Consider the following 27540-nt stretch of genomic DNA (forward strand, 5'->3'; position numbering starts at 1 on the left):
AATTCCATTGTTTTCATTCTAATTCCATTGTTTTTGTTCAAATTCTGTTTTCATTCCAATTCTGTTGTTTTCATTCTAATTCTACTCTTTTTCTTCAAATTCTATTGGTTGTTTTAGAATTCTGTTGTTTTCATTCAAACTCTGTTCTGTACATTCTAATTCCGTTGTTTGTTTTAAAGAAGCAATTGTTGCTGCCCATCAGCCTTGGAAGGTTTATAAGACCATTTACAAAGAGATAAAGATTATTCACTAGTGGAAAACATTCAAGTCAATTATTATCCTTTCCATGAGTGGACATCCCAGAAATTTACCTCATGCAGTGCTCAGAGAAATTGCATCGAATTCAGTAGCTACATCAGGCCCTACAGGCCTCAGTTAGCATGTTATATGTTCTCTAATTGAGTTTAAGTATAAGTTAATGACTTTACAATTAACAACAAGTCTGGTTTGGGAGGGTTGCAGGAGAAAACCTCTTCTCTATAAAAAGAACATGGCAGCAGGGCTTAGGTTTGCAAAATATCATCTGAACAAACCACAAGGCTTCTGGTACAAATTCCTATAGACAGATGAGACTGAAGTGGAGATGTCTGGCCACAATACACAGTGACATGTATGGAGAAAACCAAGCACAGCATTAACACCTCATACCGACTGTAAGCGTGTTGGTGGAGTGGTGATGATTTGAGCTTGTTTACCAAAGTATTCTAGAGTCAGATGTGAGGCAGTCTGACAGCTGGAGCTTGCCAGAAATTGGGTCATACAACATGGCAATGGTCCCAAACACAGCAGCAAATCTATAACAGAAAAGGCGAAAAAGAAAAGAATCAAGGTGTTGCAATGTCCAGACCGTAACCTGACCTTAAGAGAGCTGTGCATCCTCTAATGTGCACAGAGTGGGCCAGAATTTCTGCACAACAATGTGAAAGACTGATAAAGTCATACAGAAAGTGATTACTTCAAGTTACTTAATTATCCCTGAAAAAATGATTCAATGCACTATTTGACCATGAGGTTTGCTTAGTTTTTTTTTTTGCGGCTTCTGCATTTTGGCTTAATTTTTGTTAAATAACTAATGACCGGGTGGAAACCGTCATGTTTTGTTGTTCATCTGAAGTTGCATTTATCAAATTTTCAGACCTGGTTAGGATCAAATAATTTTTCATTATACCCTGATATGTAAAACCTTAGAACTGACAGAGGGTGTACTTTCTTTTTTTTCTGCCATGACAGTAGTTTAAAAGTGCAATAAAATGCATTCCAAGTATAAAAGCAATGGAAATTGGGCATCTTTCTTGGCGTTTCCTATAGAGATGTTCTTTGCTTGCTAGGGGGAAATTGAAACTGACTCGTTATGCTCTCTTGAAGAGTTTCTGTTACTGGCAGAGCACAGGGATTAGAGTGAGCTCGCTGTCATGAACAGGTTTTGCCTTTAGACTGAGAGAGAAAGTTTCCTTCTGACTGACAGCTGCTTCTTCTCTTTTGCTGTCAAAACAAGTGATTTTTAGCTTGCAGGTGGTTGATGACAGCCTCATTTATTCAAAATCTCAATAAAGCAAAGATTGTTATAGTAATTAAAGCCTGCGCTGTTATTTATGCAATCAAAACGTCAACACCAATCTCATTACATCACTATACTCATAGAATGGAATACAGTCTTAATTTAATCAAATTTCTTGTTTAATTAGTCACTATATAAATTACACGATTAGCTCCATTGAGGGAGATTGTGGTGATGGTCTTTACCCGTCAGTGGTACCCAGTGAATAACACGTGACTGGAGTAGTAATGGAACGAAGGATGGCAGGTTCATGGCACCATGCGCCATCGGTAAAATGTAAACACATTCTTTCCTTGTGATGGTTTAATAATATCTATTAGACATTTTTCTGTGCCACATTTTTTGCCGTGTTTACCAGCTTTGTGCTCATTCTGACAGAGCCTCTAAAAGCTTAGCACAGGTAGCCTGTGGCTACCAGCCTTGAACACAAACAGCATCTCCTCCTGCAATACCTGTAGGAAGGAGCTCCTGTCTGAGAAATACAGCGGGTATTCTGGTGCCCTTTTGAATAAGCCGTTGCACTTTTCATCCTCTTAAAAAAAATCTTGGGAAGGTGAAGGATTATGGATTCTTATCGGTATATGAAGATCAGAGGGATTAGTGGTATAATCCCATTTAAACCCACAAAGAGTTTTGGCAACCTTGGCTAATTCTGTTCAGCTATGATATGCCCACTGCCCCATATGGTTACAGTGGCACAAAGCCCGATTATCTGCCTTCCACCCATCTCTGCTAGCCTTTCACTCGACTGGAACTCGTTAGATTTGTTCATTTATATCAGTCCCCTTGTCATCCAGGCAGATTTACTAAATTCACTGACCTGGACAGTCGCAGTGAAATGCAGTTAAACCGATCCTTTTTTTTCTTGCTGTGCTCGCACCTAACCTTACTGAATAATTTGTTTTAAGTGATTAATTGCCATTTAGGTGTGAAATTGCAATATAACACTTCTTTGCACGATAGCAGTGCAGCCACTATGCGTCACAGGAAAAAAATATATGCAGACCCACCCTGCAGAAACTGCAGTGTGAAAAAAAATCGCTTTCTTCTTCTAGGACTCTCACTCATGTTGTTGAGCAGATAACCCTCTCTCACTCTCTTATGCGTGACACGTTGCGCTGTCGTTAAATATCAAGACCATCCCTCATCCTAATGACCTAATGTGAACGGCATCAACAATTGCTTCCTTCTCCCTCTTCGGACTTTAATCTCACCATCCTCCATCCACCCGACCTCCGCACAGATAGGTAATGGAGAATACAGGGATTGTGAATCACTATTTCATGACAGCAACTGCCTCTAGATGGGAAATTATAGAGGCCATACATTGAGCCTGAATATCCATATTATAATATGTCATGCCTAATAATCTCTGATGCTTGCGTTTTGGAGGAATAAATGGTTCGCATACATGGTTCCCTGGCAAATAGAGACACCCAGTACTCTCATCGGTATTCTGCAGAACAGCAGTATCAAAAACTTTGGCCAAGTAATTGTAGTAATGTTGAAATATGCTGCTTGATCTCTCTCCATTCAGTTGATCAAACAGGGGTTCTGTCAAGGCAGCTGTAGCTAACCCTCTGTTTCAGAGCTAAGAGCATGACAGCACTTCTTGCCTCTGTTTCTTTCTGGGTAAAGGAAGCTGCTGTGCTACAAGGCGCTATTTCATTTCTCTCTCTATTTGTTTCTCTTCTTCATGAAGTTTTGTTTGATCCTGGGGGATTCTGTTGAAAAGGAGGAACAGCAGACATGATGCTAATCTGACTTTAAAAATTAGTCCTGCTGAGGTTTCTGCACTGGACTAGAATTTAGTTGGTCAGGCCCTTATGGTACTGTGTCTGCTGAGTGCCAAGGGAAGCCTGTAAGTGACTGGATGAATTATGGAGGACTAAGAATGGTGGAAAGGATCATCATACATACTTAGCATGCGGTTATTGCAGTCACTACTCACCTGTATTGCTATGCTGCAGGAATATTACCATATTGCATTAATCAGCCTTTTATATTAACAGGCTGCCAGCCTTCTCTGAACAAGTTGTCCACATTAAGACTTTCTGTAACTCAGAATGTAAATGCTGTTATTCCTTCTTTAAAAGAGTTCTCTCTCTGCGTCATTCCCCATTGTTACAGTTTTGGTTACTAAGCCAACTATTTGACTTTTGCCATGTATCTAGAACAATCTCATCTCCAGGAATTACTGTAAAACAGAGCCATCTGTGTGCTAGAAAAAAAACATATTCAGGGCAATACTGTGTATTGACATGCACATTCATGATGGTGTAACTTGAAACAGTGAAGGTCTCAAATTGTTGCTGTGCTAAGCTGGGGATTGCCAGGCTGTGAAACATCACAAAATAGCTTCATCTTGTTGTACCGGACTCGTTTAAAAATGTTACAAATGTGTTTTGCACTTACACGACCACCTTGATTAAATCCTGTTGGTTCCCCACAGCTGACAGAATGTAGACTGTGTTCATTGCAGATTTACAGGAAAGAAGGACCACAGCCAAAAATTTCACATAATTTCATCATCAAAGCATTTTCCCCACTGAAAAACCATCAGTATATGAGTGCTGTGAGAATGAAGCCTCCTGATGCAGGACACTTTGTATCACCTGCAGTCACATCGCAGCACGGAGCAGAAAAATTTAGAGAAAAAAAACCCAAAGTCACGTTTGATCGATAATTAGTAGGAACTGTATTTATCCATTCAGTGCTTGCTTGCTTGCTTGCTCTTCATGTTAACTAGTCATTGTCAGGGGAAATTGCAAACTCAATAATGCATACCTGATTTAAAAGACCATTGCCCTTTTGGTACCTGCTCTCTTCTCTGCCGCAGAGATTAGAGCAGGGTGGTGCATCTAAACGTGCCTGGAGCTGATACTTTACCAATTGCTGGATCTCATTTCCTGGTTTAATAGGAATATCTAACATTATTGTGACCTCAGGGAGATAATATGACCTGTGGAGCGTGCAGGGTTTACTGGCATCATTGGTTAGAGCTTTACTCGCTTTTCAAGGCGCCATCAAACTGCACGGTGGTGACTTGGAGTAAAGCATCAATAATTCAAGGACAGTTAATTCACCCTGAGACGGGTCTCTGTGGACCTCCAAGATAAAGCCCGAAAACTAAGCAGACCTGCTCCGTGAGAGTTCAGTTTTTCCTTTTGCCTCATGAAAGCAGATGCAGCAGCCACAATTCAGTGCTAAGTGGATTTGTGTTGAGGTACAGTACTGTATAAAACTCTCTCAGACCCTCATTTCTTTATATTTTAGTACCCAGGAGCTGGACTTTTTTAAATGTAAAGAATTTGTAAAGCGGTCATGAGCAATAGTTGTCCAGGCTTGCTCAAGGTCTTTCAAAGTTGTTCTTTGAGCATTGGCTGCTTTTTCACTCATTTTCAGTCTATTGCTTGTATCTGAGCACTTTTTTGACCTATGAATATTTCAAGCATGACAAAGGCACCTAACTCAAGGGATGAACCAGTGTTGTCTTTACATCTTAGACAAATTGGCAAACAAACAATTTAAAATCTCATCTTTAGAAACTTTGTTACTAACAGGCTTTTGCAACAACACAGACGTTGTTCCTTTCTTTAGCTGAAAGGTGATTCCCAAAGAACCATTAGCTGAAAACTTTGCATATCTCTACTTTGCAGTGTCCTTATCTGTACCTCAGATAAACAGCAAATCATATTCTTAGGAAATAAGAAAAATCTGGCAAAGACCTGAGAGGAACATTTCTAGTCTGAAATATTCTTAATGGAAGAGTGGCTAGATGTCCTTCAAGCACAAGAGAAGCCTGGAGAACTATTCCTCCACAGCATGACAACTGGTTTTATAGAGCTTTACTTCTTGTGATGCAGTCCTGGCAAACCTGATTGAGATGAATGGAAAACACCTCGTACCATACGTCCTAAAAACATTACAGAAATCTCATGTGCAGGCAGGCCCGGGTTCTCTGATATAATCCAGTTCTGAAAGTTCACTTAGGTTCGTGCTTGAGATTGATGTTATGAATAAAGGAACTTTTGCCATTATAGTCAAAGGCTGCCTCTTGCTTAGCAGTATGTATGTAGTAGTACTGATATTCAGATCAGCTATCACAGCTTGATGAACAAGTCTGTCACAGCAAGTCTGACCTTCTAATGACTGGTCTCCAGCTAAGGCCACAGCAGGACACTCGTGTAATTTCCTTTTTTATCCAGAAGGATGATGGGAGCTGTAGCAGCTGGAATGCTATTGTATGATTGGAAAACAGATATGGTGTATTGCTCCGTGTTGGGTCGAATGGATTCTGCCTTCTTCTCACAGCTTCAGTGGATGCTGAGAGCTGGTTAGATTGGATATCAGGGAAAAAAAAGTCATTTTGTTCCGCTTCAAAAAATACAGCCAAATAACATTTAGGACAAACTGTGATGCAGCGCTGTCTCTATTTTTGTTAGAATCAGCCACTGGATTGGCAGCTTAGTGAAGAGGTGATGTATGGAAACACAGACATGCAGAGAGCGCCTCTTGTGCTGCGATATGTCTTGATCATCTGCTGGAGCGTGAATCAGTGGTAAACAACTGCAGCTTTAAAGTCTCAATATGGTGCAGGCAATCGGGAATCGGAAGAGCTCTGCTTCTCAGCAGTCTGATATCACACTGCTCTGAAAACTTGGGAGCCTATATTTATAACTTGTTTTTGATTCACTTAAGGTGGAGAAAAAGGAATAATGTGCTCATTAGAGCTGTCACACTGTCATACTAAATTAACATTGCAATTCTATATACTACTGAATTTAAAATACAATTGGATGTGAAAATAAGCCAGAAATGAAGCCTTATTGTACAATTCAAACAAAGAAGAATCTTAGAAACATAAATATTTCTAATTATTGATACTTCCGTCTCTCAAAAAGGTTATTCTTCTTTATATGGCTGGTTCCTTTAGGGGTTGCCACAGGAAATCTTCTGCCTGTATCTCACCCTATCCCTAGTGTCCTGTTCTGCCACTCCAGCCCTGTGCGTGTCCTCCTTCGCTACATCCATGAATCTTATCTGTGGTCTTTCCTCTTCTATCGCTCAGAAGGTGTGAAATCAAACTTGTAGAATAGAAAGACACAAGAAAGCGTTTCAGCTCCACTTAGATGTTTCAGCCCCTTTCCCAAAGATAACCGGATTCAGTGGAATTTACAAAAGAGGATGCTAGAACTACTGACAATTCTTGCTGTTTACTGGCATCATGGATTAGTATAGCAAAATGCAACACAATGCCTCTAATTGTTAACCTGCTAACATCTAAAAAATGGTCAAAATGGATCGCTGTGAAAGTTTTACTTGGATGAGAGAAGGATATGTGTTTGTTTTCACAGTGGTATACCCGGGAAGAAATGTGGAACTGTTATCTTGTCTGCGGAGGAGCTTGGAAACTGCCGAGTAAGTCCAAAAAGTTTTAACCATCATACTTTTTTTGTTTTTGTAACTGTTTACACTTTAAGTGTCAGAGTAAATGTTTTGCAGTGTTCACTTGTCTCATGTGAACTCGACCCTTAAGCATCATTACATCTGACTTTAAATGAGCGAATTGTTAAATTGTGACACGTCACTGTGAGATCGCCTGCGTTGCATGGAATTGCTCCATTATCCATGTTTAGCAATGTTCACGAGTCCGCTGAAGTGAAGTGGGATATTTAATATCCTTTACTTCAGCGAGATATATTGTGCCATAACTGTCCCCATTAAACGAGCAGGATATGCCGTGTTACTTTGCAGTTGCGTTTGCCATTTGGAACTTGTGTACATAGTGGATATGCTATGAGTTTGAATAGCTATTTAATGAGACCGCCTTCATTTCAATCACTAAAACAGGCACTTGCTCCTATGTAGTGTGCGTTAATCCATGAGTCTGCGTTAATAACCTGTGTCCACTAATGCCCATTGACTTTCTCTCCACACTGCTAAATGAAGATAGTAAATAATCACATTATACTGCTGCCAGTGGAGCAGGACTTATTGACCGGAACAACCGGCCTCCCTCAGAGGCTGAACAAAAAGCCCTTGAGCTTCTCTGTAAATGTTTTATGATTCCCTAATACATGTAAGCAATGATTCAGTGGTTTCTAACTTCCTGACATACTTGTTTAGCTTAAAGAAGCACCTTGTTTAACAATCATTGTACCTGACTAGGTGTTTTTTTTCTCTTATTGTTTATTCCCTGACAAATAAAGAGTCTCCTGTTAGAGTGAGACTGATAAGACATGCTGATAATGAAACCACCATGATAAGCATTACTGATTCTGCACTGCTGGATTGAAGTGTCAGTGCTCACAGTCATTGGAGGGCTGCTGTGAGTCATCAGGTGCATTGGATCTGCGAATGATAGGAGTTAGCATCATCAATGCAAAGCACCTCTTCAAGAGGCGATTCAGTAATATAAATGCAAATGATCGTTACTGGTACAAATGATGATTTCCCTTCTCCCAGACTCCATTAGAGAGACACCGACTAGACATGTCACCGCAGACCTGCCCTGTATACACAGAATTTAACCCTGAACAGAAAAGAGAAAGAACAGGCAAATGAAAGCAACGACGTACTAAAAGCGTGACTCAGAAGACAGCGCTGTCAGCACAACACCACACCTGTGAATTCTTACAGTCTGGATTGCCACCATCCATCTGGTTGTTGTTTATTCTATAATCCACCTGTGACCAATAAATGGAGGCAGCTGAGTTGCAGCATCGCCCGAGGTAAACACTGCAACTCTTGTTTGGGGAAAGTGAGACGAGCAGAGGGAGAATCGACTGGGGAAGTTCTGCAGGGACTGTGAATCGAGAACTGGGCTGGCTCTCACCTTCGTGGTGGATTTGCCAGGTATCATTAGACAGAGCAACAGCCTCTGCATGGATCAAAGGCTTCCTCTTGGCTGTCGTTGCCTCTGGCACATAGGAGTGCAGAGCAGTGGCTGGCTCGCTTCACATCTTCCACACGGTCCAGCTCTGTCTGATTTAAACAAAAGTAAACCACACAACATTTAACATATGGAAGCTGTAAACCTCAGTCCTGGTTATCAGTTCGACTCACAATTGTTCACAAAGTGGCGATTTTGTTTATAAAACTTGACACCACAAGTTTTCTACAGAGAGGCTTTTTAGTCTGTACAGATCAGCCTCACGTCCTATGAATATGGAAAAAGTAATCAAATAAATTAAATGAAATAAAATAACACAAAACCTCTTGAATGAATTTAAACTAGCTCTGGTAACATTAAAACCCTGATTACACTAACATTTTTCATTTATCAAGCAAACGTTCTTCACTTTTTGAGCTTACATAATGCTCATCCTTACATTGACAAAAAATCCTTCACCTGAGGCTTACAGTCATAATAGACGAATGCTCGGATGAATGGAGTGATGCGCGAAGCTTATGATTCATTTTGTGATTCACTACAGTCTGCAATCCCAAGGATGTCATAAGCTTGTGTAACATGAATTCAGGCACTGTGTGCATTGCTTTGTATCTCTTTGAATAGACCCACCCCACTCTCTGTAAGTGGCAGTGTGCGTTGCTCTGCCACTTACCCCATGCGGTGATATCTTAGTAGAGCAGAGAAACGGGTAGGAGGATGTACACAGAAGTCACTATTCCCCTGCTGCTCCTAAACCTCAGTGGCTGAAATGAATGTTCTGCCTTTTCCTCGCTTAATGAGAGAACACTGCTAGGCTCCGATGTGGGTATGTGTTATCCATGCCTAATGAAGGCTTAGGGCACTGTGCTGCCATGATAGTGTAATTGTAGAAGCTGTGTCAGGGTTAAACAGGACAGTTATACTACGGATCTATTTTTTAAGGGCTTTCATATCTGACCTAAGCAAACTTTCCCAACATGATGTGTTAGTTTTAATGCACCAAACAGCACCTTGGAAAATTAAACGTTCTTGTGAAAAAAACCACAGAGGGAGAGCTTGACACACTGCAGGTAGAAAATGCAAAGATATTGCAGGCTGGATAGAAAGGTAGATAATAACTGAAAATGACAGTAGGAAATGAAAATGGATATATAGCAACCCATCCAGCTGCCAGCGCTGACTGTTTTAATCATAGCTTTACTCTTCACCTGCTTCAACATTTCCACCACAGTGAAAGGATTCAAACTGTGGTGTAATCAGATTAGCTCATTCTTTAAATTGTTCCAGCGCAACAATGTCATTCTTTTGGACTCTAAAACAGTAACTGTATTATTTCAAATAGTTCAAAATAAGTGTTGTTTATTTAACATTGGACCTTGTTGAATACTCTTATTTAGTCCACTCTTCTTTTTAGCGAGCTCCTTGAACAATGGAGTCCTGCATATACAGTTAAAATACATAGCTTCCAGTGTGGAAATATGACGCCAGTGAAGTGTCATTCTATCTGAAGGCCACTAAATAGAAATAGCTGTGGCTGCAAAGAGTCTTCTGGTCCTATAGAAGTCTATGAACATACAGCTCTCTGATGTAGCCTCTGTAAATACTTTCCTGCTAAGTTTATGCACTCACTCAATCATTTTAGATCATACTGAATAGAAAATTAAGTCTATTATGAAAATCTTGGTCATACCAGGTTTTAAAATGTTGGATTATCTGCGGCATGAAACCCGCGCGTGGCTACGCCCACCTTTCATCCTCTTCTTTTATGCCATCTTTTGTACTGGCAGAAAATGAGGACAAGCATAATATCCCCCTCTTAAGGAGAAAACTGCAGGAGTTATTGTACTTTGAATTATGTAGTAGCTCCGTGGTAGTGCTGTGTCCAAGGCAAAAAGTGATGTTTTTGGGGGTTAGCGAGAGGCAGGTCAGTGGCAGACCGTGTCCGACTGATGTGGGTCAAAGCAATCAATAGAGGCCCTGCACCATGCTGGTTTAGATCTAACAGCAGCACTTCAAAACCTAAAAGCCCTGAAGACCAGCTGGGTAAAGACAGCTCCTCTTTTTGCTCCTTGAAAGCTTCAATGTCTTCTGGCATAAAACTTTAACAGACTCTAAGATGTGAGAATAAGACCCCAATTTACATATGTGGTACGTTTGGGGGGGTACAAAGCTGTTAAGAAGGTTTGAACATCATTCAGGTGAAGGTGATGATTGAGATGCTGATGGAGAACACTTTGCAGAGCTTTTCTTCTGATGTGGACATTTACCTGTCCAGTGTGCCCATTAAGCAGCTTCATTATTGTACTATATAGTGACCACAGGGAGCCAAACTGGAATCAAGAACATTATGGAGCATGCTCTTTGTCTTTGATGTGGCAGTACACATTGAAATGCTGCCTAAATGAGTATAATTATGATAATACCAGCCTTTCTAATGTATCATTAGCTGCACTCACACTCCCCACATGCTTTTGTACACAGGCCCCTCCCCTCTCTGTGTGCAGGGTGTTAGGATCCATTTATGTGCCTCTGTATGGTTACTCTTATTGTTATTTTATACAGCACAAGGTATTTTCATTTGCCGTGTTCCATCTACATTGTTATGCAGGTGTTGCATAATAAAGAAATGGTAATGAATGCATTTGCAGGTTTTTGAAACTAGAGCCCACTGTTTGGATTTGCTGTCCTCTTATTAAGATTCAGTCAGCACTTTGCTTTTAGTTGGTGCTTCAGTGCTTTTATATCTTGGCACACAGCATGTGTACACAAACATCGGGAGGCAAACACAGCCAGTAGCATGGATTTAAAATGTCCTGTACTTTTCCGTCATTCCATTTCTCTGACTGCCTTCCTCCTTTGTCTGTAGGATTACGCCACCATGCAATTTTGTGCCAACAAACTGGATAAAAAGGACTTCTTTGGAAAGTCAGACCCCTTCATGGTCTTCTACAGAAGTAATGAGGATGGCACGTGAGTTTGTCTTTCGCATTTGCGTCTCTGTAAGTCAGGGGTGTCAAACTCAAATACACAGTGGGCCAAAATTCAAAACTGGAACAAAGTCGCGGGCTAACGTTAATATTTATTGAAAAAAAAATCTTCCTCCAGATATAAGAATGAATCTTTTCTTATGGACTCAAACAAGTTTTGCTGGAAAACTGAATATGGAACAAGCAAAGCTTAATACTAAACAATATATATATTAGCTGTATAATACCAGTAGGCCAGCTCTAATAGTAATTTGGTATGGCTTCGCGGGCCAAATGTAATTAGGCTGCGGGCCAAATTTGGCCCGCGGGCCAGAGTTTGACACCTATGCTGTAAGTCTTCTGTTTTGGCGTATCAAAGCCGGGCTGGAGGGCATGAAGCTCCAAGAGGAAGGGAAGCAGGGTTGAGAAAATTAGAAATAAGATTGAGACCCCTTGAACTCAGCTGCATACCGATGAATTCATGCAGACATGGTTTCAAGGCAAAGCAGTTTTCCACTTCAGATGTGAGAAGATTTTATCACAGATTTTTTTTAAGTGTTTGTTTATATTTTAGAGATGTTTGTTTTAACTGCATCTCCAGGTTCACTATCTGCCACAAGACCGAGGTGGTGAAGAACACACTGAACCCTGTGTGGGAGCCCTTCTCCATCCCTGTCAGAGCGCTCTGCAATGGAGACTATGACAGGTAGGTTGACTGATGATGTACAGGTGAGTCTCATGAAGACAAACAAATATTCCCACACACTCAGAGTTTGTTTTTCAAGGAGAAATTAAAGCGGTGCAGAGTTTTAATATGTGGTGTAGCTCTTACAAAGTGGATCAGGGCTATCAGATTTAGAGCAAATTGATTTTCTAATGTTATTCTATCCGCTGCTGAAATAGACAATTATTACAGGCTGACTAGCACTACATGCCACCTTGCCTGGCTCTTTATTGATTTCTCCACAATCACAGAGAGCCTTTCAGAGCATTGCAGGGTTTCTGATTGGTTTCTCTGGTGGCAACTTCTAGCTTATCTGAATCTTTTCAGAGTGAAGGGCATTGCAGAATACCCGAGGAGCAGGAAGAGTTTTGGCAGGAAGATAAAATAACACGAGCGAAAAAAGAGAGCGAGAGGAGAGGGAGAGTCGGTCTAAAGATGTTGACAGGTGGCTGGAACAACACAGGAGCCCTTCTATGTGTGTTTGTGTGCAGAAGCAGGAAAATGTTTAGACCCAGACAGCCGCGCGAGTGTGTAGAAGAACATGTCAAACCATGGCCTCCGCTACACTGGGTGTCAGCGAAGGTTCGCTGCTTTCAATCCTGTCTCTGTTCACCTGCCCGGAGAAGCTAATTGGGTCAGACAGATGGAGCAGAAGCATGAAAGTATCCTGATTCCCTTTGAGGATTTTGATGACAAGAGAAATCTGCAGCCATTTAGGGTCTCTTGGCTTTTCTTTTAAAATATCTACAGTTTCCGAGATCTATACAGGAGACCTGCTGCACGGCTGTTGCAATTTATCAGTCTTTTCATCCAATACTTTTCAAATCATGACATTTTTATTTCTCTTTAAATTGTATAAGTAGAAATGGCCTGGTTTCTCCCCCACAGGCTTTTCTTTTGGACTCCAGTAAAATGCACAGACAGGCTGGTCTGTGCTGTATTTTCTGCACTACCGTCTTTCATTCTTGTTCCCTTTTCTCCTGCAAATATACAGCAAAATTTACAATATATTAATAATGATGTATTGACTATCTCTCTGCAGTCACAATTTTCACCCTCATGAGAATCTGATAAATCTCTTGCAATCATTTGTCTTCGATAGCGATCAGAAAGTGAAATCTCTCCCATTTCCACTCCAACACAACGCTGGTTGCAGAAACTAAAATGAAATTGATTCGAGGATCGAGCTGCCCCCAACTCTGCTGATTATAATGATGCTGACTCATCACAGGCAAATCATCTGTCACAAGTGGCCCTGAGTGTCAAGAATCATTTGTTTTTTTCATACTAGTCAAGATTGCAAAGTTTTCAAACTCTGACTCTGAATGTCTGGTTGGTTTAAAGGGAGACAAGTGATGAGTTCATCACAGACCATTAGAGGAAGTCTCCTTTCTTTGTGCGTTACACAATTTGGACATTTGTTAGCTGGGAAAAATAGTGCAGACACAATTAGTTCAGGTCAGGATAACAGAGTAGCCCTCCGATACTTATCCGCCTCTTGGATCCTCTGACAAGTGACTGACAGCAGCAGCTGATGGGAAGATGGGGGTGGCAAGCCACTAGTCTAGTTTCCATCAGTGTGAGAAGAAAAGAGGAGGCATCTTCCTCATTCTGCCTATATTCTCTCAGGCTTGCTCATTTGTTTTTTTCTCCTACCGACTTATTTTGGGAACTTGCAAAATATGCTATTTCCCAAGAGGTTACTTTTCTGTCTTAGGCATGTGGGGAGAAAATGCTTTGCCTAAACTGTTGGTGTTGTCGCCCAGCTCTTTACTCTGTGAGATACACAAAAACAATTCATTTAAATATTTAATGCTAGTTTATTAATCTGCACCATATTTTTTATACATAAATTAAGCAGACAGAAACCCAATAAGCTCTGTGAATTTGTATTATTGTCAGTCTTGCTTAAATGTTGGCAATTACTGAGACTGGCACTTAATAATCAGCTAATAAATTTTGAAAACCTAACATGACTCAGGCTGCCTTCAAAGAGAAAACAAATGTTGTCACCATTAGATCTCTAGAAAGATGTTTGTGTCTTTTGCATGCAAAACACAGAGCATGCTCTCTTTGATGGCTTTAATTCAGCTTTCACTAACAATAAATGAGCTTAAGTAACTTGGTTTGTCACTTTCAAAATGCTCTTTGTAACATTTCTCCTCAAGAATATTAAGTTTGTAGCTCACGCAAGGCATTAATATGTTCACACAAGGAAACAAACACATTTTCTGCTCTTTGATGTGCTTCCTAGGACAATCAAGGTGGAGGTGTATGACTGGGACAGAGATGGGAGGTAACTGATACACAGAGGAGCGTGTGCACACACATGCACAAGAGAAATATATAAAAAAAAATGTTTTCATCCCTAATAGACAATGCTATTTTACTGTCTTTACTGACTACTAAATTATAGTTACTTTTTTTTCAGTACGCATTAATGGTTATGTGCTTTTATCTTCCACCAGTCAAGGCTGTGATGACGCTTTTTGTCTCCTTTCCACCAGCCATGATTTCATCGGTGAATTCACCACAAGTTTCAAAGAGCTGTGTCGGGGTCAGAACCAGCTGAATGTGTATGAGGTGAGCGGAGATAAAATCGACCAATACCATCATCACTTTCAGAGCAGCGGACCTTTATGTAAAAGCTGCAAATGTTGACTGCTGTAGGGAGCTCGTTTGCTTTAAGCTGCTTCCAAGTAGAATGCAAATCACTTTCTGAAGCCACTATGGCAGACGCAGTTTCAAGTGAAATTCAGCACATCGAGCTGAATGTGACCGGCCAAAGCTATGTGCGAATTATTAATGAATGAACCTTGGAAGCACCTGTGCCAAAAAACGATTCTGATGGCACAAAAAGAAACCTCAGCTTCCTTTGTGCATGCTAGTGTGAGAAACCTGCCTCGGTCTGAGAACAAATCAGCGTGCCCTTTATACTCAGCAAGGTCTTGTTTCATGACAGGAAGTTCTACAGGTCTCACTTGTTTGAGCAAAGTTGTGGCTGTTCAAGATTAACAACTAGCCTCCCCTGTTTGTCCTCACCCTACCCGCTATTAAGCCTCTCAGAGGTTAAGTGGTGCCATAGATCGACTGGGTAAGAGTGCTGCTGCGGTGGGAATACAAATGGAAATGCGACAGAACTATGTTACTTATTCCTTCCTTTGGATCGCACTCAGAAAGTCTGAATAGGTCCCTGCTCATTAAAACAGTTGCCATCTTACATTAGCCTCTGAATCAGTCATAGAAGCACTCTAAGAAAAGAATAAGGCCAGTAAAGGTAGAGAGTAAGGGAAAAGCTGATGAGTTAGGTTAGGAAAGACGGTGCCCTTTTACACTGCTGACACGGCATAAGGATGTGCATCCATTACCCTTCACCAAACCTTTCTATATATAAAACGCAGGTAAGGTCAGAGACTTTTGTGATGTGGACAAAAATGACATAACACCACCTTCTCATTATGGAGAAATAAAAAAATTCAGTATGTCACATGCCACATTTTTCAGCTCTTTGCATATTTTTGTATATTCAACGTGACGTGCAGAAAGCTTGTAAACATTAGACGACAGCAGGCTAATGTCAGTACAGGACGCTGTAACTGAATGTGATTCCTTTGTGATGTCATGTGAAGTTTTGGCGGCTGAGTGATGGTCACAACGCTGTGAGGCATAATTTTTGGAAGACGAGTTCAGGGGGCGCTTTTAGAAAGTACAGAACCAGAAAGAAAGAGTAGAGAAGAGAGACGAAAGGAGGGTAGAATGGGATACCTTTTACTTTATTATCCTGCACAGCTTCCTCCAGGCTCATGCTTTGTGTGTGTGCAGACCTTTAGAATGAGCAGTGCAGATATTTGACTTTGCTCACTGTTGCATACAAGTTTTTGGCTGCAAGCTTAAATGTAACTTTTATTTAATGCACTGAAGGCTGTAATCACTCTGCTCGCCTTGGATATCACTGAAGTATTTCCCAATTTTTTGTTTTTAGTGAAGTCTATAGGTGTTTGCACAGTGTTGCACTCATGCCCTTGTAAACCACCACACAGGATTTGAAATGAAGCAGCCAATATCTAATTGAAGTGCAGCGTATAACCTCTAACCATACACCGGGTAACCAGAAAAGCAAGCCAACTGTTTAGGAATTACAGACTTTTTTATTAGTCCCTCTATTTTCACAGCATATGTAGCTGGACAAAGTAATTTAATACAAAATGTCAGCTATATAAACATACCGAAGGCTACAGCCTATGCATATCAAAAAGTGCAAGGTTTTCTCGCTTGAAATGCTCTGTCAGCCTCGCTCACTCGCTGCTTATTAAGGGAGCTCTGCCTTTTTTCTTTTTGGCTAGTTTTGTGTTCAGTAAGTGAAAAACATGCTCACTTGGGATGGAATCAGGTGAAAGACTAGGTCATCTAAAAATATTTAATGTCTTTGCCAAAAAGCTCTTAAGCTGTTTTCACTGCATGTTTCGGGTCATTGTCCATGTGCACTGTGAAGCGCTGTCTTGTCAGTTTTTCTTCATTTGGCTGAAACTGAGCAGAAAGTGCAGCTCTGTCGTCTCTGCTGCTTTTATCAGCAGTCACATCATCAATAAACACTAGTGACCCACTTCCACCGGCAGTCATGCATCCCCGTGCTAAAACACCGCCTCCACCATGTTTGACAGATGATGTGTTTTCCTTTAGATCACAAGCTGCTTCTTTCCTTTTCGGCGCTCTTAGTTAATTTTGGTTTCATCTGTCTCCAGAGACTTCTTGTTCCAGAGCTGGGCAAGATTTTCTAAGACATTTCCTAGCAAAGTGTAATCTGCTCTTTCTGTTCTTGAGTGCCACATGTGGTTTGCAGCTTGAGCTAAACCCTTTGTAGTTACATGAATGAAGACTTGTCGTGATTGCAGGCTCTGACACGCCTACCCCTGTTGAGGTGCTCTTGATTTGGCTAGAGGTTGTGAAAGGAATTCTGAGATCATTCAGTTTAAGCTACTTTTCATGGCCGTCCAGGCTTGAACTCACCAGCGCTTTCCTTCCTTTTAAGAATCAGCCAGATTGTTGTCTTGGCCACTCCTATATTTTCTGCTCTCTCTGATGGCTCGCCTTTGTTTTCTCAGGCTAATTACCAAATGCAAATTTTGGAATCAACTGCATACCTTTTATCAGTTTAATTTACCAGTTAATTGTACAATTACTTTTGATGGCATGGGAATGGAGGGACTGCGCAGAAAATTTGAATTTGAAGCAATATTTTGAGCTTCATTTCCTTTCTTCCACTGTGGTGGTACATAGAAGCAAAAGCACAAAAATCGTGTCACTATCCAAAAGCTTGGACCTGGCTGTATGCATCTACCCCCACTGCACATAACTGTGCACTTGCACTCACTCTGTATGCGGTTATAAGCACCACAGCTGGCAGCATGCATGTGAAATTTACAGTAGACTGCTTATGCTTATAAAAATCCCTCTGAATTATCTGCACTTAGCTGGAAGGCATGATCAATGGTATCTCATTCTCACCTGCTACAGTTATTGGATTCACTCCCTATGCTCCATTACCCTTACAGACATAGACTAGGAGGACAAAGATGTTTTTATTACTTGCCCAAGGGTGGATAAAAAGAATTGTGCTGCAAGTTTACATTATCATTATCCTTCGTTCCCATTCTGCCTTCATACCAGGTGGTGAATGCCAAGAAGAAAATAAAGAAGAAGAGATACATCAACTCTGGGACGGTGAGTCTGAGATACTGTAAGAGCAAATCTCCTTGTGCACACACACCCCTGCCTGCCTTCTCTTTTGTATTCAGCAGGAAGTTTTCACTAAGTGGATTGCATGAACTCTGTTAAATGTTTTTCTTCTATTCCCATTCCCTGAGCTTATGATCCAGACAGTGAATTTAAGTAGACGGGAAAACATTCCCATGACCTCAAACGGGATGATTATTCAAGTCTGTAAAGCTAAATAAAAGAGACTTGTGTCTGTGTCCTTTCCCTGAAGAATAGTGACAGAAGTTCATAAATGAGCCGCGGCTTTGCTACAGCTCTTAGCGTATACTGTGACTCTGTAATTAAAATTTGTGCCTAGCTATCCATCAAGCTGATCATCCATCAGTCCACAGGCACACTGACGCTCAGTGATTGTAATTCGAAGGCGCTGCTTCGGCAACGCAATCATTTTGCATGGATAGGTCATTTTGAGAGGTCAGTGTTAATGTGTAGATTGGTAAATTTTGTTTAATTAAAAAGGATGAGTTAATCTTTTGGGGCCTTTTTTTCCCTCTCAGGTATCCTTGTTGTCATTCAGTGTAGAGTCAGAGCACACCTTCCTGGATTACATCAGAGGAGGGTGAGTCATGCATTTGTGTGCAAGTTACATTACTTTGTTTATGTACTCACGCTGTTTGTGTTTCACCTCTACGAGTGGCTCACAGAAACTTTGACCACATAGTTTCATTTACTGCACATCTGCACTCAAAAATTTGATTTGCATACTGGAAGTTCACTGTTTGAATTTAATTGTGCACAATGATGGCTGTGCAGACTCCCTATTAGTATGAGTTTAACACATGTACAAGTAACATATTGTTTCCAGTAGTTCATCTGTCGACTGGACCTTTTAGTTCTTAAACACAGGTGTGACTAATTACATTGATTACGGCTTACATGCAGATAGAACAAAACCTTCATTAACATCATTAGAGACACCTGTGCTGTCCCACTTTGTCATGTCAAAATGACTGCTGTGAAGAGGGGCTTTGGAAAATGTATTCATCATTTGGATTATTTTTTTATTCCCAGACAGGCAATTGAACTTTTAGCACATAAGACTCTAATGATTCCTGTCAGAATATTTTATGTGTCCAAAATTTAATTTGATGGAGATTTCAAGTTTAAAAACAAATCTTGTTTTGCAGTTTATTACACATTTAAGTGTTAAGCACACTGATAAAATAATATTAGCTAAGATATATAGCAGTTAATATAATAATTAGCGCTGTCAACGTAAATCTCATTAAAATGAGGTTAACGCCATAATTGCATTAATGTGGCAAATCTCCGTTAGCGAGTTACCAGTGATCGCCCCGTGCGTGGGGCTGCACGGCATCAACACGTTAGCACGGTTAGCTTGTTAACGGGCAGAGATTTGCCGCGTTAATGCAGTTATGGCATTAACCTATGGTGGCCCTGAGAGGCCAAACGGACTGCAACTTCAGAAAACACTTGCAAAAAGAAAAATGCTGCAAAAAGAAGCATTTTTCTTTTTGCAGCATTTTTCTTTTTGCAGCATTTTTCTTTTTGCAAGTGTTTTTCTTTTTGCAGGTGTTTTTGTTTTTGCAGCATTTTTCATTTTGCAAGTGTTTTCTGAAGTTGCAGTCCGTTTGGCCTCTCAGGGCCACCGTATTAACCTCATTTTAATGAGATTAATGCTGACTGCGCTAATAATAATCATAATCATAGTATCATATCACTGTGACATCCATGCACAGCTGTTCTTGCATGGTGGTGAAATCTGCAGTGTTTAAATATCATTCAGGTAATTACAGATTTCACCACACTAACACGCTTTAACTATGCATTAATGGTTGTGTTTGGGTGTCATTTCATGGGAATAAAACAGCAATACGATATTGCAGATGCTTGTATTGACATTTGTAGGCTCAGTTTCAGGATTTTTATGCTAGCACTGATGCTATATTGTCAGTATAACACAGTACGTAATCATTATTATCATATGATCATTTACCACTCAATCCAGTATGTGAACACTTAACATCCATCCCAGTCTTTCCCATCCATCCATCACATTTCTCACTGCATACCAACATGTCCTCCAGCCCGCCAAACACAGCACGAACGCTTAATGCTACCCTTTAGCATCTGTGCAATAACTATAGGAGACCCAGCACTCTGGCTGTTTGAGTGAGTCATCTGCTCAAGAAAAACAGCTGTTCTGTGTTCATGGTCATAGATAGTGGTGCTGCTGACTGTAAATAGTGATATGCTGAGCCTCAGCCTCTGTTTGCTTGTATTGTGTAACCACTGAATCAGGGGTATGACAGTGGGATAGTGGTCTAGAGTGATGTAGTGTGTGCAGAGCACCTGGGTTTGCTTGGACTTTTCTGATGTTTGCTCTCAGATATTTGCTGTCAAATGGAGGAAGAATAAAAGAAAAGAGGTCATAAAATAATTTAAATTCAAATTTATTTTCACCATGCATAAATCTGGTAGAACAACAGTCAATAGTGAGTGCTAAAACTTTATACAGTGACAGCCATCGCTGTGACTAATACACGGAAATGAGTCAGGGCTGTGAGATTTAACACAGTAGTTTTAAAATGCATTACACTGGCTCCCCCTTTTTACTTTGTTTCCTGTTGTTGCTGCCCATGGCATAACAAGCACTCATCCATGTTTTCCTCAGTGTTATTGAGTGTGGTTACTGAGGTGCTTCTGATTTTTCACATAACAGCTCAAAGTGTGGCCCCGAAGGAAACGATTGTGTCCACAGCCACAACTCCGGAGTAAATGAATATGAATGATTATGATAGAATATGGAGAAGATCTGAGGGCTTAATTAAGGGCGAACATCCTGTCACATATGGAAATGTTTCTCAGTGGATCAGTGGCTGCCCTGGTTTTAGTTTTCTGCTGCTTTGCTGCTGGTGGCTGAGTGTCCCAGATCTGTCCCGTTGGTCTCTCTCCAGCTCCCACAAACGGACACACACACTGTACCCTCACACACAGCACACATTCACTCACTGTCAAAACAGCAGTGTTTTCACCTTTTTCTACTTGTTCGACTCTGATCTAATTTGTCCTTGAGAAACCGAAGAAAAATGGAGGAAGAGGGGAAATGGGAAAACAATGAGGTTAGAAGTACTGATACGATAGATCAAACTATGTTGTGCTGTATTTGCTCTCAGATTTTAGTTCTTCTGGGGGTTTTTTTCTCTCTCATTTTTATGATGGGGCAACCTATCATCATTTTGGATTCACCAAACCAGATAAGCAATTATCCAAGTTCACAGCAACCTACATATGAGAGCTGATACTTGGGGAACATGCACTGTCCTACTGCCTTTTTTCTAAACTGACATTTAGAAAAAAGGGGCCTCAAACCAAGCTGTGAGAGAGACTGCACTGACCTGTTTAAAATTGTGTGCATTTATTTATAAGTGTGCGTTGAATAATTAGTAGTAAACATGCTTATGTCTTGAAGTAAGATTAAAAAATGGTCTGTAAAGAATTTAGTGTTTTTTCTTGGATTTTGTCTTCATATACAGGAACTTGTGAATATGGACAGCAGTTTGATCCTCAGTGTCTCTGGTCTGCATGTGGAAATGCCCTTGAGCAAGAAGCTGAATCTTAATTGCTCTGATGCATCTATCAGTGTGTGTGTGTGTGTGTGTGTGTGCTAGATAAAGTGCTTAACTTGAATACAGTAGAATAAAAGTGCTTTAAGAGTGTGTGTGTTTGTAAATGGGAGAATGTGGCTTGTGTAAAAAGCACTTTGAGTGGTTAGGAATACTAGAAACTGCTTTATCAACCCCAAGCCATTTTCAAACTAAAGAGACGCTTTCTGTCAGACTGCTACGGTTCCTAAATATAGAGAAAAAGACACCACTCCAAAGACCTTCCATATAAGGGTTTAAAATGTCTATTTTTAGGTCGTTCCTTGTGATTTCCCTTTGTGCTTCCACGTTACACCTCCAACACCTGCTTCCAGCCTCCAACGGCCAACACCTCCTCCCAGCCCCCCCGCCCGATGGCCAGCAGAGAACAGGGGTGTGTGAAGACCCCATACCTCCCTCCTCTCGCTCATGTGTAGTGTTGCTGCGTGTTGTTCTAAAGTGCATTTAAAACAAAGGAGAGCATGGTGCTGCTGCCAGAGAGCAGCAGGTGTTAGCACGGCCCCTCCCGAGAACCCTCAATGTCTACATGGATTTAAAATTGAGAGGTGGGCACCGGCGCCAGAGGTGGGGTTGAATACACAGACCGTCCACTGGACGCCGTTAACGTGCCCACCCTCAAGGCCCTATGTTTTATTGAGTGTGAGTAATTTGGATGTCTAAGTTGTGGAATAAAATTGAGGCACAGGTGGCCAGAAGGGGACAGAGGGGAGGAGGGGGGGGTGCACCAGGGGGCAGGGGAATGCCTCCCCTGCACCCTGGTGACACAACCGCACCCCAAGGCCCTACTTGTGTGGGTGGGTGTGTTGGAGGGAGGCAGCCGGGGATGGGGAGGAAAAGAAGGGAGGAGCAAGATGCCCCTCCCTGGGGCCAGCTCCCCCGCTGACCCCAGTAGGCACCCTCGTCCTTCGGCACCCACCAAGGCAAGGGAGCCCAGGCCCATCCAGACCGGGGCCTATGGCAGGACCGCCCAGACCCACAGGACCCGGGGCAGCCCACCCGACCTCACCGCAGAGGAAATTGTACCCACCCTAACATTCAATCATCTCCCAGACCGGACAAGACAGTAAACACCCAGGTTAAGTTTATTCTCCACCTCTCCTGTGACTCTCCCCCACCTGCAGAGTGGACTCCTGCAAGGATGGAACAAACTCCCTGTCAGCTGAAGAGCCCCCTAGTTAGGCTGATGCGCCAGAGGCTCCCTGCGCCAGGGCTGAGCCCCCATGCACCCACCCGCCCACAACCTTGGCGACACACCAACAAGGACCGAAGCCCCCAAGGCCCAGCCAGAAAACCCTAGCACAGAGGCGAAGCACCCCCGAACCCCAAGCCCCCACGCCTACCCCGGATCCACTCAGGGGCAGCCAGGCTACCAGGCCAGTAACCTACGTCCGCCAGCACAGACCCTCCCCCAGCCCTGCTGCACGCAGCCACAAGGAGAACACCCTCTAAGAGCAACCAGAGCCACTAACCAGGCCATGACCACAACCCCTGGGTTAAGCCCTCCAGGGATAACGTCCCTAGGGATTCTCCAGACGTCCTAAGCCCATCCCAACCTCCACATCAACCACAATGGCGAAGGCGGGACCAAACCACGACCCCCCCACCCCCGCTCGGTGATGGAGCCGATCATTCTGAATCTTGCACTCAGAATTATCCAGACACCACACACATTTATCCACACTCTACAGCAATTTCGTACAGAACCTGCCCATATATCAAAACTCAGCGTTTCCCAGCTGCAGGTAATTGATCTGAACTGCCACAATGTTTCCACAACACTTGTGCGTACACTGACTTATTTTGCTTGGCACATTGCTTGCTCTGTCATCAGATCTGATGTTTTGTGACCTGCTAATTTGTGCTGCTCTTGGTAGAATGCCTGTCATTAGCAAGAACTGGCTGCATCTTTGTTTATAAATTAGCACAATGCTAGTAGATGACCCACAGACCTTTTAAGTCCCATTGGTGCATTTATTTTAGTTGGAACCTTACTCTGATTTGCTCTGTGTAAGAAATCTGGTGTTTGGACCCAAGAACACGAACATGTTTGTTTCTGTTACAGAGGATTTATTGAATGATTTGAAATCTGTGCAAATCTTACTGGTGCTACTATGCATTGCATCCACCTAAATCTCTTTTTACCCAAGCTGCTTTCATTACGTTTTTAAAACATTGAGTTTTATTTTGAAGCTTGAAACAGCTTTTGAGTCATCCTGTGGTAATTTTCACATAAAACTCTTTCAGACAGAAGTTAAAGAGATGATCCCATTAATTAATGTGACCCAGGCAATATGTGGAGTGGTACTTCATCTTTTTGTTACAACCCATTTAGAGACGTTAGAAGCCCATCGTGCCTGTGAAAAAGGCTGATGACAAAGGCTTCTGCTTTAAAAAGATGTGGCAGCTTTGAAAAAAATATGGGATCTCTGCAGGAAAATCTCTGCAGCATCTGTGCACTTATTTTTTCTCCTGAGGTTTTTTACATCATCATGAAAGACTTGCCTCTGTCCCTTCTGTTGTCTCCCCAGTGATTTCTTTGAGAAATACTGTTAACAATGGCGGTGCTTGTGTATTTAAATTCTCCTGGAAGATTTGTCTAGAACAAACTACTTAAAATACGACACTTAAATACAGGCTGCAGAAAGTTTCAGTATTTCGGTTTCATATCTTCTTCTCTAAGTCAGAGCTAATGTTAAGTCAAGGCTTTTGTGTCCTTTTTGTTTCTGTTTGGAATAAAGCTCTGCAAGTTGTCAGCTAGTTGTTTATGTGCCAAATCATCTGAGAGGTAGAGAGCAGATGTAAAGTATGTAGATGTATTCTGGATGTCATTAGACTCAGCTGTCAAAAATAATTTGAGAATGATAAATTGAAGTCAATATCCCACGTGTAACACAACATTAATGCTTACTTAGCATGTTAATGAATAATGTTGTACCCAAACTACTTTTTAATGCGTAGGATGGCATGGATCCAGAAATGAACTCGTGTATTCCTTAACAGTTTCCATCACTAAAACATTTATGGTATTGCAAATTTTTGTTTTTAAGTTTATTAATTATTTCACTTATTGAATTTATCATCAGCAAAAAAAAAAAAAAGAGTTGATAAACAACAAATTATAAAGCACTTTGTTTTAGTATTACATCTGAATTGTGCAGATTTTAAGACCTATTGAAAGGTAAATACATTTGGTGGTTAGAGACTGATGCACGACTAAAATTGTTGCAACTGTGTGCAGTGAACTTGCAATCTTGTTGCTTTTGAAATGTTCTGCAACCACTTGCCTGCAGTTGCTGCCTTTAAACCGATTCTGATGCTTCTCTCAAGACAGCGATAAAATGGCAAAAAAAGTTGTCAATTACATGAAATCAGGTTGTGGTAACCCAAGCAAAATCACATTAGTGCCTGGGAACCTTGCTATACAACCTATACAACCTGGAAACCTTTAATACAACAAGTTGCATAACTGGCTGAGTGCACTGCTCGTGTCAATTTCCACTCACTGCTGCAGACTGACACAGATTGATTGACACAGATGGGAATTATTTGCAAACCTTTGTCAAAATTTTTGAGAGTGATTGCAGTTAGAGCGCGATTGGAAATGGGCGACCTGTGCACTCACCTTGCAGTTGAAAGTCGTTGCTCAGAGCATGATGACATTGGATGTTTAACCTCTGGGCAACTGGTTGGTTGCTGTACTTACTTGCAAACAGTCATCAAATGCAAAAAAAAGTCATTGCAATCCCTGATTAACCATCATTTTTTTCCTAGTTGCAAGAAGGCCGCTATTCTATTTTTAAGGCCCTTTCACATAGGAAGCAGCAAATTCTGCGCTAGTTTGATCCAATAACTCAAAATTTGTGTTGAGTTCATAGTATGTCACTTTTTGCTGCTGCCCATGGCCTTCACACCTACTACAATATATATGCCACCTTCTTGTCTGCATTTCTATAGGTTGCACAGATGTATGTCATTGTGGTGCATGTGAATGCTCCCCGGCCTTATGCCTATGCTGCACTTTGCTCAGAGCAGCGGGAAACCATTATTGCTCTGTGCAAGTCACAGAGAAACAATGAGTTTCAGTGCACAGCACAGTGCATGTCACTTCCTATGTGACTGGGCCATAAAACAGCCTTAGTACAGTTTGATACAACATCAGTTTCCAAGAACTGGTAGTTTTTAGACTACTACTATAATCAGAGATATTTTGACACATATGGGAAAAGTGTGAGGAACAAGCCTTTGCTGTTCAAAAAGAAAATTGGCGACACATAAGGAAAGCCCAAGCTTGCTTTGAATAATTTGTTTTGGACAGGCAAATCAAAGATTGAGCTGTTCAGTCACAGTGACAGTAAACACGTTTGGCACAGACCAAGTAGCAGAATCTCTTAACCAGTGTGGAGCATGGTGATGAAAATGTTATAAGTTGGGATTGCTGCTTTGGGACTGGGCAGCTTGCAGCTTGATTAAACTATGTGCTCAGCATTATAGCAAAGAAAGCTCCAAGTTACTGTGAAGGCATACGTTTGAAAGGTGAAGTGTGCTGAATCCTAAAGACATTGTAAGTAAAAACTGAGTGTCACTGAAAGACCGGGTTAAGATGTAGAAAGGCAATATTTGAAACCCACTGAAATAAATAATTGAAACTGGGAGTTTTTGCAAGAAATCCCATAAACATCTTGCTGTGGAAGATTTTTTGCATGGATACTACAGAAGATCTCCTTTAACAGAAGTAACTTCAACTGCAAGTTACTTCTGTTAAAGGATGAAGTCGTAGCTTTTGAGGGCAGAGACTAGTATTACAATAAATCTATTAATATTGTTGTTGAATGAATGACTGAGGAGGTATTTTTCTTTGCTGTGCTGTGTTCAGTGCAAGATGCAATGAAAAACTGCACCTGATCTAAATTTGGCTTGTTCTGCCCTTTAAAACTGTCTCCTCGTGCAGTGATACACTGTTCCTGCTGCCATATTTGGAACACTCATTGGAAGTCCTGTCAGTGCATCAGGCAGCATCTTTGATGGATACTGGATCACCTCCAGTGTGTTAAAATCCTAATCCTTCCACTTTAGTTACATTTTGGGGAAGAGGAAGAATATCTGGTGAGAAGTTGTGAGCACTGAAGTAAAACATGGTGTTGACAGTCTGACCCTGGGGACAGATTTTCAGTGCACAGCACCCCTGAGTGAGAGAAAATGATGAGCATGCTCTAGGTCATGCTTCTGACAGAAGGCTGCTGTTTGTTCTCTGGGCAGTGGCAGTGCATCCTATTCTTATCACACTGATAATCATGAAGGTTGGGTAATCTCTTGCCTGCTGATGGAGATCCTTTCACACTTTAATACTGTGCTGCTCCTTCTCAGAAGCGCCTTGCATGCTATGGTTGGGGGTGAAGTTTGTCTGAAACGTGACAAATAAGAATTTAAAGATGCCAGCGATTTCCCTGATAGCTAACCATTCATCTTCATATACAGTTGGTTTAATTTTTTGCACGTCTTCAAGGAAAGTCCCCGTGGAAGTTCTCCAGTAGCAGTCTTTCTGTAAAATCATCTTCCCTGGCTAATTTCTTTTCTGCTCTCCCATATATTTAAAGTTTCCCATTGCAGATTTCCCAATGTTGACACAGACTTTGATGTCTGCTCTTTGGGGTTTCTGCAAAACGCTCTGGTCCTGTTGTCAATCATGCGACACACGCTGCTGCCCATGCTGTGCTGCTTTCAGACACAACAGGAACAGTCCTGGATATCCTTTATGTATAGACACAGTATAAGAGAGGTTTGCATGTCAAAATATCCCATCATAAAACAAATCTCCATAGGATCTATTTACTTTTCCACCCGACTGTCAAATTACCATAATTGTGAAAAATTTATCAAATAAGAAAAGGTGCATAAAAACTGGTGCTTTGAACAGACTGTCGATTTGAAGCAGATTGCATAACAGACTGATGAAGAAAATAAATCAGAATAGGCTTACTAGTGCTGAAAGAAAAACA

At 41.4% G+C, this 27540-nt stretch overlaps 1 protein-coding gene across 3 annotated transcripts in view; it reads left to right on the forward strand.

Moving 5' to 3' along the window:
• The window catches only part of cpne5a (copine Va), an 80132-nt gene that overhangs the window by 32409 nt on the left and 20183 nt on the right, over positions 1-27540 (forward strand). For all 3 annotated transcript variants that reach the window (XM_005914869.2, XM_005914870.2, XM_042228114.1), the window contains 7 exons: positions 6916-6979; positions 11320-11423; positions 12021-12125; positions 14398-14439; positions 14651-14726; positions 17811-17864; positions 18416-18477. In XM_005914869.2, the coding sequence (XP_005914931.1) occupies positions 6916-6979; positions 11320-11423; positions 12021-12125; positions 14398-14439; positions 14651-14726; positions 17811-17864; positions 18416-18477 (507 nt within the window). The remainder of the gene's footprint in view (positions 1-6915; positions 6980-11319; positions 11424-12020; positions 12126-14397; positions 14440-14650; positions 14727-17810; positions 17865-18415; positions 18478-27540) is intronic.

This window comes from Haplochromis burtoni, unplaced genomic scaffold (assembly GCF_018398535.1).
Source record: "Haplochromis burtoni strain Fernald_Lab_line unplaced genomic scaffold, NCSU_Asbu1 Contig_9, whole genome shotgun sequence".
Classification (NCBI taxonomy): domain Eukaryota; kingdom Metazoa; phylum Chordata; class Actinopteri; order Cichliformes; family Cichlidae; genus Haplochromis; species Haplochromis burtoni.